The sequence below is a fragment of the Eublepharis macularius genome, chromosome 4 (genome assembly GCF_028583425.1).
Source record: "Eublepharis macularius isolate TG4126 chromosome 4, MPM_Emac_v1.0, whole genome shotgun sequence".
NCBI lineage: Eukaryota > Metazoa > Chordata > Lepidosauria > Squamata > Eublepharidae > Eublepharis > Eublepharis macularius.
The window spans coordinates 165,202,040-165,215,350 of record NC_072793.1 but is presented as its reverse complement, the minus strand read 5'-3'; the positions used below and the strand labels follow the sequence as shown (position 1 = coordinate 165,215,350).

Sequence of the window (13,311 nt, the reverse complement as noted above, 5' to 3'; positions counted from 1 at the left end):
GATCTCTGACTGGATTCCAATCATCACCTCTTTGTGGAAGAGCAGAAGCAGCGGCCCTCCTGCATGAGCCTCAGGTCAAGGAGATGAGCAAGGAACGGGCTGGATCCTCTTTTCCTTGTCTCATGAGCTTTTCATCTGGTACAAGATGTCAAAATAAGGTGTTGGCTCCTCTCACTTGCATTGCATCTTGCACACATACATACAATTCCACACCAGGACTTAGCTGTTGATAGCAAATGTTTCCTTCTCCTTTCAGGGCCTGGTGTCCTTTGAGGAGGTGGCTGTTTATTTCACAGAGGAGGAATGGGTTCTGCTGGATCCTGGCCAAAGAGCTCTTTACAAGGAAGTCATGCTGGACAATTTTGGGAGCGTGGCCTTTCTGGGTAAGCAAGTCATTGGCAGGTGTGTGAATAGTCTTGAATCACTTGGTGAGCATCCTGAGAACTCTCTGGTAGAGATCCCCACCTATTCCTTATCTTTGTTTTCACAAATGTTGACCCTTAAGATTTCTGGCGAATGAATGATAGTTTGCAGTGTAAACAGTCTTTGTTTAACAAAATCTCAGGTATGACATGTTGGTTTGTATTGCTTTTCCTCCAAGAAGGATCTTGGACCTGCAAACCTGACCTCATCTCTTGGCTGGAGGAAGTGGGCGAGATGTTTGTCCAGGACTCTGACAAAGTGAAGATCTACACAGGTACTTCCTTAGATGTGAAGGGAAGGACCCTTCACTAAGAATTGTGGTTATATTTTGCTCAACACAAAATAAATTGTTCATCTTTGTGGATTTTTCTCATCTCTTCATGTCTGGATCTAAAGCCTGAAATGGACCCAGGTTCTTCTGACTGTGGCTGGGATTGTGGGCTCAATCTTATAAGTCTAATAACTGAACTATTCTCTCCTTTCTTAGTTTCCCTTTGGTGTAGGAAGTCTGTCTGTGTTTATCCAAAAAATACACAAGTGTGAGAGAGAGAAGAAGGGGAGAGTTTTCCACAAGATGGCCTTTGTATCCTAATATGATGTCAAATAACAAGGATTCATTCATTCATTTTTTCCTGTCAAAGAAACTGTTTCCACTCCCATCAATAAAGTAGCCACTGCCTCAAAGCAGAGAAAGCCTTCAGTTCAGTGTTGGTTCAGATCCTTCTGGATAGCCTAATTTATTGTTAAGCTCTAGTCATTAGAGATATATTGGCCTACATTTTTCCTAGAGGAGTTGTCTTCAGTATTTGTAGGTGTAGGCCCTGCCTTTAACACCTAAGTGGTACTAGGAGACTTATCAATCTACTACCACAGGAAAAGGAAGCTGTGTGACAGGAAGGGGAGGAGCTAGAGTTAGGGTGACAGTGGGGTTCTGTGCAAGGATGGGAGATGGTTTTTGCTGGCCTGGAAGGGGCAGCTTCTCCTTTGAAGCTTGCTCTACACAGTAAAAAGAGGTAAAACTGAAATGTAGGTAATTGTTCTTTTTCCTTCACTTTGTAATCTGTACAGAAATGAACAGAATCTTGCCCTAACTGAATGCTTTTCTTCTGGGAACTGAAAAGCAACAACAGGCTGCAATCTCCCACCCCCAATCTGCTCCCCCCCCCTTTCCCCTTACAGAATGTTCTGGCTGAAAGAGGTGCAGAGGTTTCTCTGGGCCTATCTGAGTAAGAATGGTTTACTTACAAATGTTTCTGCTATGTGGTATTTGTTCTATTGGCTTTTACTGGATATCTCTCTGTATTCCAGAAGGAGATGAGGGGGAACCAAGTGCAGTAAATATGGGAAGAAACAAGAAGGTGGAAGAAGAAGCTGGGAATCAAGGCAAGCAGAAGATGGGAAGAAAGCTGAAGAAGAAATCATTTTCCTTTCGAAGCAGAGATCTCCAGGAAACTCTATTTGAAGAGAAACTACATGAGGAAAATAGAAGGAATAAAAACCGTGTGAGTGGGAAAAGATCTGGTTGCAAATCAAGTCCTAAAAACCATCCAAGAATTCACACCAGAGGTAAACGATCTCAATGCTTGCGTTGTAAAAAAAGCTTTAGTTGCATCAAAGGTCTTGCTATTCACAGGAGGAGTCACGCTGTGGAGAAACCATATAAATGCTTGGCGTGTGGAAAGAGCTTCAGTCGGAAAACTGAACTTACATGTCACCAACGGATCCACACAGGGGAGAAGCCATATAAATGCTTGGAGTGTGGAAAAAGCTTTACTCGGAGTGATGGTCTAACTTCACATCAAAAGATCCACACAGGGGAGAAACTATATAAATGCTTGGAATGTGGAAAGAGTTTCAGATGGCGTACAAATCTTACATCTCACCAAAGGAGTCACACAGGGGACAAACCGTATAAGTGCTTGCAGTGTGGAAAGAGCTTCAGTAGGAGCACATATCTTACTATTCACCACAGGATTCACACAGGGGAGAAACCATATAAATGTTTGGAGTGTGGAAAGAGTTTCAATTCCAAGAGAAATCTTGCTTCTCATCACAGGATTCACACAGGAGAGAAACCACATAAATGCTTGCAGTGTGGAAAATGTTTCAGTCACAGCACACAACTAACTGTTCACCACCGGAGTCACACAGGAGAGAAACCATATAAATGTTTCCAGTGTGGAAAGAGCTTTAGTTGTAGCACACGCCTTACCATTCACCACAGGATTCACACAGGAGAAAAACCACATAAATGTTTCCTATGTGGCAAGAGCTTTAGTTGCCCCAAAGGCCTTACTGTTCACCAAAGGATTCACACAGGTGAGAAACCATATAAATGCTCAGAGTGTGGGAAGAGCTTCAGTCAGAGCGCAAGCCTAAATTCTCACCAAAGAATTCACACAGGGGAGAAACCATATACATGTTTGCAGTGTGGCAGAAACTTTGGTCACAGCAAAAGCCTTGCTTCTCATCAAAGGAGTCACACTGGGGAGAAACCATATCAGTGCTTGGAGTGTGGGAAGAGCTTCAGTCGGAACAGAAATCTTACTGTTCACCACAGGATTCATACAGGAGAGAAACCATATAAATGCTCGACATGTGGGAAGAGCTTCAATCAGAGAACAATCCTTCGAATTCATGAAAGGATTCACACAGGAGAGAAACCATATAAATGTATGGAGTGTGGAAAGAGTTTTTGTCAGAGCGGAAGCCTTACTTCTCATCAAAGGATTCACACTGGGGAGAAACCATATAAATGCTTAGAGTGCGGAAAGAGCTTCAGACAGAAAAAAATCCTTAGTGTTCACCAAAGGATTCACACTGGGGAGAAACCATTTCAGTGCTTGGAGTGTGGGAAGAATTTCCGTCATAGTGAAAGCCTTACTTCCCACCAGAGGATTCACACAGGGTAGAAATGTATAAATGGCACTAATCCCAATCACAGAAAAATCACATTCGCTATCTTCTCTCACATCAGAAAAGCCATATAAATGTCTGATTGTTTGCAAGTTTTGTGCCTGCTTAGACACCTGGGAAAGTGTGTAAGAAACTGTGGAGGAAACTTGAAGCAGGACAGCAGTGTTTTCTTCTGCTTTTCATAAACTTCCCTTTTGATTATGGCCACTTCACACTAATTACATTTGTTAGAAATTGGATTTCTTTTGTGGGTTTGCTCTGATTGGGATACCAACAGTGTCAAATTGGTTGATCAGTTATGGAAACTGGAACTTTTATTTTGTACTGAAGATTGGCTGAGGCAAGTCTAGTGTGTCAATGAATAAATAATTTTTACAGACAAGAGAGAGAAAAAGCATCTATACAAGAGGTTTTTATTCAACAATGTCAACTGTTAATTAGAGACTTATACTTCTCTCATTATTTCCTGCATGCTGGTTTTTCTTTTTGTTTATATTTTTCTGCATACATTTCAGATTTATAAATGTTGTAACAAAATAGTTCTGAAAGTTGCTTGAGTAAAGAGTTATGGACTGTGGACTATGGTACTGTGTATTAGTTCACACTGTTGCTGTAAGTAGGATTGTACTGAGTAATTTTTAACATTATTTAATGCATCATAGTACTTATGCTTTGTGCCAGTGCAGTTTCCAATTTCTGAGTGGTTCCAGATTTCTACAGTCCAAATCCTATCATATTTTTAATTGGATGTCCCATCCTGTTGCTTGTGGTGACTTACTCTGTAATCCACTGGGTCACAGTGAGAAAGGTGGACTGTAAATAAATAAATGGTCTGGTCTCAAAGAGATCTATCAATAAAGGGACAGGGAGGGACTATAGACTTTACTACTATTGATGTAAGTATGATAGACCATAGACTCTGCTACTGGTGCTATAAGTATGATCTTACTAGGTAGTTCCTATGTTGTTTAGTATGTCAGTTTTAGCATTGATTATGCTCTGTTCCAGCATTTCTTCAGCTCTATATTGGATTTCCACTGGTTTTAAATCTTTGCAAATTTGCATGTATATACCCATTCTGTGTGTATTGAAATGTCTTTGATATTGATTGTGGTGACTCACTGTGTAATCCTCGTTAGGTCTCAGTGAGAAAGGCAGAATATAAATAACATGAATGAATGAATGAATGAATGAATGAATGAATGAATGAATGAATGAATGAATGAATGAATGAATGAAGTTGCTGTATTTTGATAGCGGTAGCTTATTTCACTGAGTTTGAATAGAGATTTGTTCCATTAAAGTGGCTGTAGTTTGCCGCTGGATGGGGTAGCCCCCTCTACACTTTAAGAGAAAGCAGGAAGGAGTAGAAAGTAGAGTTTGGACTCTCAGATGTTCAGAAGAATAAAATAATCTAAATCCCACCTGCTTCAAGCAAACAGCCAGTTGTGGGCATCAGGAGGACAGAGGGTTTCAGTGGCTGCTGCTGAGCGTGCTTTGTTGAAAGTGATGAAGCTCCGTCATATTCAGCTACATAATCTGTACGTGGTGCTGCAGGTCCCTGAGCAACAGATGGTTGAGCATACTGGGAGGAGGAAACCATCTCACTGTGGCTGCTCTTTCTTAGGTGCTGGTGAGGCTAGGCTTGTCTTCTTCCTGGAAAGGAGTTTCCTTTTACTGCACTTGAAATAAAATGTGTTTGACTGTGTTTATACGTATTCATCCAGTTGCTGCTGCCTTCTGATTTATTTACTTTATAGTCTGCCTCTCTCATTGATGCTCAGGGTGGATTACAGGATATTAAACCATACAGCTGGACAGCATAAGACAACCAGTGAACACTACAACCCTACTATATAAAAAGATGTGTTCCAGACAACTCACCTGCTACCCTGGTGCACCAGCAGAGGGCGCTGTCACGGTGGGAAACCCAAGCTGGGATCAGGAGCAGAGCGAGTGGCAATGCCCACCCCCCGCCTTCACCTGGCCGGGATCAGGAGTGGAGCAAGTGGCAATTCCTGCACCCCCTTGCCATCACCCGGTCAGGATCAGGTGTGGAGCAAGTGACAATGCCTGCACCCCTCCCTCCACTTTCACCAGCCATGGAGCAGGTGGCAGTGCCCGCCCCCGCCTTCACCAGGCCGGGATCAGGAGTGGAGCTGGTGGCAGTGCCTGCCTGCTCGCCCTCCCCTTTGTAGAGCCCATTGTATTTTTTCCACAATGGGGTTTGTTGCTAGTAGGACAGAGAACAATGCAGACCACAAACTATCTGAGGCAGGGTCTACTAGAAACAATATAGACAGCGGGTTGCAGGCATAAGACAATGCAGTAAAAAGCAACTGATACCACAATGTCATTGCAATATCATTACGCTGGACTACAATCCTATTGCAGTATAAAGGTGTCCTCCTGGACTGTTCTGTTTTGCTTCAACTCTGATCCCCTTTCTAAAAAATGCCCTCTTGGACATTAGTGTTGTGCATATACTGCAGAAATGTGGGAGCCTTCCTGCCCTCCTCAGGAAGGTTGTTCCACAAGGGAGGAGCCGCCCCTGAGAACGCACGTGAGTGAGCAGTCGATCTCACCCATTTGCAGGTCGGCAACTTTAGAGGGCTTCCCTTAGATGAGCGGAGCTGTCACAGGGGAGCATAGAGGGAGAGGAGAGCCTGCAGCTATGCAGTTTCTGGGCTTTGTAGGTGATAAACAGAACCTTGAATTTGGTAACTGGTAACCGTGGAGTGTTTGCAGAGTGACTGTGACATACCTACTTCTGCCTGAAGCCAAACAGTAACCAGTTTCAAATTGTTCATCCAAAATCCTGCAGCCACAGCAGTAAGGTACTGTAGTATCATCCGGCAATTTGGATAAAGAAATATAGAGCTGGATGTCAGCAGCATATTGGTGACAAACCTACTCCAAATCCACAACTGATTTGTCCTAATGGCTCTACACAGAGATTGAATAGCATGGGGGATATGAGGTCTCTCCTGGACGACACTTGGTCTTCAGTAGCAACCCTCTGTGACTTGCCCCAACGAATGTTTTAAGCCAATCCAAAACCAATCCCTTAACCCCTATTTTCTACCTTCCACAAGGTGGCATGGTCCACGATGTTAAAACGCTTCTGATAGGTCCAGTAAAAGTAACAGAGAAAAATGGGAGAGTGTTGTGTGTATTTTAACAGTTGTCACAATGGCCTCTTTCTGTAGTGGAAAAAATGAAATATGTGACGTTATATGTTATGTTGTAGTTTGAAAATTCTGATAAAGACAACTGGATTACATGATCGGAAAAATGCAATAAAAAGTAGAGTAATACAATAAGCTATACAAGAAAAAGGGAAACTGCCTAAAATTTAGAACCCTGTTTTGCTTTAGTTTTTGAGGAATGATAGATATGTGGGAGCATTCCTGATATCCCCAGGCAGGCCATTCCCCAGGGAGGAGTCCCCACAGAGAATGCTTGGGCACAAGCAACTGTTGATCTTGTCCCTTTGCAGAGTAGAAGCTTCATTCATTCATTCATTCATTCATTCATTCATTCATTCATTCATTCATTCATTCATTGTCCGCCTTTCTCACTGAGACTCAAGGTGGATTACATAGTGTTAGATTAGTACAATCAGCAGCAAGGACAAGGGTGGGCATTTCCATACAGTGTCAAGGACATTTCTGTAAACCATGTCATAGGGTAGAAGAATACAAGTTATCAGAGACATAGCATTAGCAAGGATCTAATTCAAGGTTGAAGGACTGCTGAAACAACATAATCCTAGGATTGACATTAGACAACATGAAGCACAAGCAGTATATACGAGTACATATTCAAAGCAACAGATAATATGTAAAGATTCCCAACTCATTGGCAAAACATCCGAGACCCCCTCCCTACAATACTGCTCTATCTGAGTAAAAAAGCCTTTTTGGATAATTCAGTTTTGCATTGTTTGCGGAAAGCCAAGAGCGTGGGAGCTCTCCTGACCTCCTCAGGCAGGCTGTTCCATAGGGTAGGGGCCACCACAGAGAAGACCCATGTATGGGCTGCAGTTGATTTTGCCCATGTGCAGGCTGGCACCTGCAACAGACCCTGTTCAGATGAGCGAAGCTGCTGTGGAGGGATATAGGGAGGAAGGTGGTCCCGTAGATATGTTGGGCCAAGGCCATGAAGAGCTTTGTATGTAATAACCAGCACTTTGAATTGAGCACGGTAGCTGATGGGTAGCCAATGGAATGACTGCAGGATGGGAGTGACGTTCATGCTCCTGCTCACTCCTGCTAATAGTCGAGCTGCAGCATTTTGCAGAAGGCTTTGCTCAGAGGGGTGCAGTTGCAGCAGGATACTTTAGAGTCTGTTTCTGTGTTCATAAATTCATCTCTATCCATTTGCTTTTGCGGTTTTGCTTTCTTTGGATCCCCAGGATTTTAATGATCCCCCCCCACCCAGAGCCCCCACATGGGGGTGGGGAAAGGTACACTTTACCCTGGCCTGGAGGTCAAGAAGGGCCTGACTAGGGTACCAGTCCCTTTGTGGGGGTGAGGAATCCCCTGTTCCCAGCCTCTGGCCCCCTACCACCTCTCCTGGCCAGCAGGGAGAAAAAGTGTGGGAGTGGGCCTAGAATGATCACAGCTTGTGCTCTGGAGCACTTCCTTGTTGTGCCGGGAATGAGGTCATTCCTGGCACGACACAGAAGTGATGGGGTGCATGCGGGGCTGATTTGATAAAAATTGGCCTTCTCTAGTGTTCGGGGCTGATTTCTATCAAATCAAATCTGCCTTGCACAAGATCTTGTAAAGTGTGGCAGCATGTCCACCACCAGCACGATGGATGATGTAATCTGAGGAAGTGCTAGCATGCCTCACTGGGAGCGTGCCCACTGCGTGCTTGCCCTGGTAGCCTGCCAGTGGCGGGTGATCACTGGGTGGTTTGTCACCTCCTGCCAATCACCAGTGGTTGGCAGGCAATGGGGCAAAACTGGGAATCTGAGTGCTTCCCACAACCTCCCTGTCCCCACTTTGAATCCTGGGGGACCCGGCAACCCTAGGCCCGGGACAAGCTGCAATCCCTATTACCATGAAGGAAAAATTGAGGATAAACCAGAGGACATTTATAGAAACCTATTTCCTTGTATTTATGTATCTGCTGTCCAGATCTTATATGGGATTTGCTGAAGACAATTAGAAGCTGTGTTAGATTAGCGGGACTTCCTGTTTGGGATCCATGGAGGTCTAACGCAGCTCCACTTGCGGAGCTGACCGGACTGCCGTTTTAACCGGCCGGCGGGGTGAAAATAGCCCGGGCCGACTGCTCTCAGGCGGGGAGCAGGCAAAGAACGCTCAAGACCCTAGGGTGAGCTAGATCTCGGACGAGGGGGGGCTCTACACAACGGGTCCCCTCCCGATCCTTGAGGTCCCACCTTGCGACGGGTCGGCTATAATCTCTGCGGCAGTTTTGGGGCCAATTCGGCTGGCATAAGACCTACATACCCAAGCTTCGATTGGGGGAAGAAGCTGAGAGGAGAACTTAAAATCGAAACAGCGATTACAACCCGAGAAAAGTGAAGAGAAGGTAAAGATCATTATCTTCTGAGACGGGACAGATTGATAAAAACAGAGAGGAAAAAAAGTAGATTTTTAAACTGCAACAGACTAGTGAAAAGGAGGGGAAGACTCGGCAGGAATTGAATTTAAAAAGAGACTAAGTTTAAAGAAGTTATTAAAGAAATGGGACTATTGTTTTGAATACCTGTGGCTTTGGAGCTGTGAGAAAAAGACACCATCGCGAGATCTGCTGTGGGAAGACGGGAGACAGGAAGTGCGTAATAACAATAGAGTGGCTGGAGAGAAGCGGCCCTTGCTGGAGGGCACGAAGTAGGGAATCGCCATTTTTGAAAGGGGAAGGGTCGCGGCTTCAGCGGAAGAGGAAGTAGGCCATCTTGGATTACAAAATCATAGAGAAACCATAGAGAAAAGACGCCCGACATTTTGGACTCTTTAAAATTTAATTTCTATAAGAAGACCGGGACATTTAAAATAGAAAAACGTTAAATTTTACGCCACGGAGTTAAGGAAGAGAGCGGATTCGTGGGAGCGAGCTAAAGCAAGCCCCATGATGTCAAAAAAAGAGTGGCAATCGGCAATAGAAAACCTGGATAAAAACCTGGACAAAAAACTTTTAGATATGATTAAAGAACTTAAGGACACGAAATTGGAGCTGATAAAAGAGGTTAAAGAGGTTACACAGACAGTAAAATCGGAGCTGTCAGAAGTGAAAAAAGGTATGGAAACAATACGAAGTGAATTACAAGGAACGCAGCAGAGAGTTAAAACAGTAGAAGACGCGATGGAGAATTTAGCAGACACGCAACAAACAGAGATGAGATTGGTGAAGGGGAGAATGTCAGTTGCAGAAACTAAACATATGGAGAAGCAGCTACGTTTTCGTGGCTTGCCAGAAGTGGAAGGAAAGTCAGCGCAAGAACAGATGACTGAGGTGTTGGCTGAGTACCTGGGGAAGGAGGAGGAGGAAGTTGTGGCTATCCTAGATGTGGCATACCGTGTGAATTCGAGAATAGCAACCCAGAGGAAACTACCAAGAGATGTGATTGTGCAGTTTACAACACGAAATATGAAAGAGAGGATTGTGACAAAACAGTTTCAAGATCCATTGGAGATTGATGGCAAGACGATTATTATAATGAAGGAACTGCCCAGATCAGTGTTACTGGACCGGAAAAAATATAAAGTGCTAATTCAGATTTTGAAGGACATGAAAATCAGGTACAGATGGGAGTTACCGGAAGGAGTGTCCTTTGAGTTTGGAGGGGCCAAAAAACGCATCAGATCTGAGCGAGAGATGGAGCGATTTATTAAGGACAATGAAAAAGACTTACCAACAAGATCATGAGTATGGAGTGTAAAGTATTATCTTGGAATGTAAATGGACTAAACTCACCGAATAAGAGGAAAAATACTTTTCACTGGCTACTAAAACAAAAATGTGACATTGTTTGTTTGTAAGAGACCCATATCAGAAAGCAGGATGTAAAATATTTAAAATCTGGAAAACTGGGCAAAGAATTTGTAGCGGCCTCCAACAAGAAAAAAAGAGGAGTGGTGTTGTACATAAAAGAGGAGCTACAGCCAAAATTTGTTATGAGAGATGTGGAAGCTAGATTTGTAGCAGTGGAATGTATTTGGAATTTAAAGAGAGTGTTGGTAGTCGGACTTTATGCACCTAACGGTGCAAAAGAAAGCTTCTTTGAGGATTTAAGGAAGCATTTAGACGATCTTGCATATGACCAGATAATTCTTGCTGGAGACTTCAATGGAGTGACAGACTTGGAACTAGACAAAAAGACTACAACGGCACAAAAGAAAAGAGGACTATTACCAAAGCTTTTTTTGAGTTGATTCAACAAGAGACTCTTGAAGATGTATGGAGGAGAGAATATCCTAAAAGCAGACAGTTTACTTTTTATTCTGCAAGGCATTCTACATTATCAAGAATTGATATGATCTGGGCCTCAAAAGACTTAGCATTATGGACTAAGGAGGTAGAAATAATGCCTATGGTAGGCTCAGATCACAACCCAATTATGTGGAAATTTGGAAAAAAGAGAAAAAGGAAAGCATGGAGAATAAATGAGGACTTGTTACAGGAAAGAGAGAATATGGAAATACTGAGAAGAGAGACAAAGTTTTTTATACAATACAACGTGAATAAAGAAGTACCAACCAATAAAGTTTGGGATGCTTACAAGGCGGTTGTAAGGGGCATACTAATGGACTTAAATGGTAGAGCAAGAAAGAAGAATGAGGAGAAAAGACAAGAGATTGAGGAGAAAATAAAAGCCAAAGAAATACAGCTAAAAAAGAGACCAGGGAAAAAGAAGGTATACCAGGAAATTAAAATACTTCAAGAACAGCTAACAGCAATGAGCAATAAAGAATTGGAGTGGAATCTCAAAAGACTGAATCAAAAAGCGTTTGAGGGTGCTAATAAACCTGGGAAGTACCTGGCATGGCAATTGAAGAAGAAAAGGGAAAAGAAGATAATAAATAAAATTTGCGAAGATAACAAAACGTATTTGGAGCAGGCTACCATTAGTAGAGCCTTTTATAAATTTTACGCTAAGCTGTATAATAAAAAAGAAGTAAACAAAGAATCAATAGCGTCATATTTGGAGAAAACCAAACTTCCAGAAATCTCGGAAGCTTGGAGAAATAAGTTGAATAGTGAAGTAACTGACGAGGAAATAAGTAAGGCAATACAATCTGCAAATCTAGGAAAGGCGCCAGGGCCAGATGGACTTACGGCTAAATTCTATAAGACAATGGCTAATGAACTGGCACCATTCCTAAAAGAGGTGATGAATGGGGTTTTAAGGGATCAAAGGATTCCAGAAACTTGGAGTGAAGCGAATATATCATTGATCCCAAAAGAGGGCCAAGACCTGACTAATGTGAAAAATTATAGACCTATATCGCTACTCAACAATGACTATAAAATTTTTGCGAAGATATTGGCGGAGAGATTGAAGGGGTGGCTCTCGGAAGTCATAGAGGAGGAACAAGCAGGCTTTTTGCCAGACAGACAAATAAGAGACAACTTAAGGACAGTGATCAATGCTATTGAATATTATGACAAGCGTTGTGACAAAGAGGTTGGTTTCTTCTTTGTAGACGCTGAAAAAGCGTTTGACAATTTAAACTGGGACTTTATGTTTGCCACTATGGAAAAGCTACAATTGGGAGAAAGATTCATCAGAGCAATTAAGGAAATTTATAGAGACCAGACTGCAGCAATCGTGGTGAATGATGAATTGACCAAGAAATTGACGATAAGTAAAGGAACAAGACAAGGTTGCCCGTTATCTCCATTGTTGTTCATTTTAGTATTGGAGATTCTGATGATACAAATACGTCAAGATGATGAAATTCGTGGAATAAAAATAAAGGACTATTCATACAAGGTCAGAGCATTTGCGGATGACATAATGTTAATTGTAGAGGACCCATTGGAGAACATGCCAAGAGTGATAGATAAGATCAAGGAGTTTGGAGACTTGGCAGGTTTCTTCATTAACAAAAAGAAGTCAAAGATATTATGCAAAAATATGACTAAGCAGAAACAACAATTGTTAATGGAAACAACGGATTGTGAAGTAACAAGTAAAGTGAAATATTTGGGAGTCGAATTAACTGCAAAGAACATAGATCTATTCAAAAACAATTATGAAAAACTATGGACTCAGATAGAGAGAGACTTGATTAAATGGAATAGATTGAATTTGTCATGGTTGGGCAGGATTGCAGCAGTTAAGATGAATGTGTTACCAAGAGTAATGTTTTTGCTACAGACAATACCAATCATCAGAGACTCCAAACAATTTGAAAAATGGCAGAGGAAAATATCAGATTTTGTTTGGGCAGGCAAGAAGCCTCGAGTGAAAGTGAAAGTTTTACAAGATGCAAAGGAAAGAGGCGGAATGCAACTGCCCAATCTGAGACTTTATCATGATGCAATCTGCCTAGTTTGGTTGAAAGAATGGATGACATTAAAGAACAAGAAACTATTAGCCCTAGAGGGATATAAAAAAAATATTTGGATGGCACGCATATTTATGGCATGACAAAGTAAAGGTCAACTCGATGTTCCTGCATCACTTTGTTCGGAGAAGTCTATACATAATCTGGAAGAAGTACAGAATTTATCTACAAGAAGGAACCCCTTTGTGGGTGGTTCCATATGAGGTGATAGACCCGAGAGCTGTTGATAATGAACAACAATGTTTAACGTATAAAGAAATAACTAAAACTGAAGCATCCAAACTTAGAATAAAGACACAAGAGGAACTATCACCTAACTACGATTGGTTCCAGTATAGACAGATCAGAGACTTATATAATTCGGACTCTGTAAAGGGAGGTATACGAATAGAGAATTCGGAACTAGAGCAGACCCTTCTTAAAG

General features: G+C 42.4%; 1 protein-coding gene across 1 annotated transcript in view; it reads left to right on the top strand.

The window, feature by feature from the left end:
- LOC129329361 (zinc finger protein 208-like) overlaps nt 1-13,311 on the top strand; it is a 192,776-nt gene that overhangs the window by 32,803 nt on the left and 146,662 nt on the right. Inside the window, exon 6 of the mRNA XM_054978899.1 lies at nt 2,282-3,331. Within this exon, the coding sequence (XP_054834874.1) occupies nt 2,282-3,331 (1,050 nt within the window). The remainder of the gene's footprint in view (nt 1-2,281; nt 3,332-13,311) is intronic.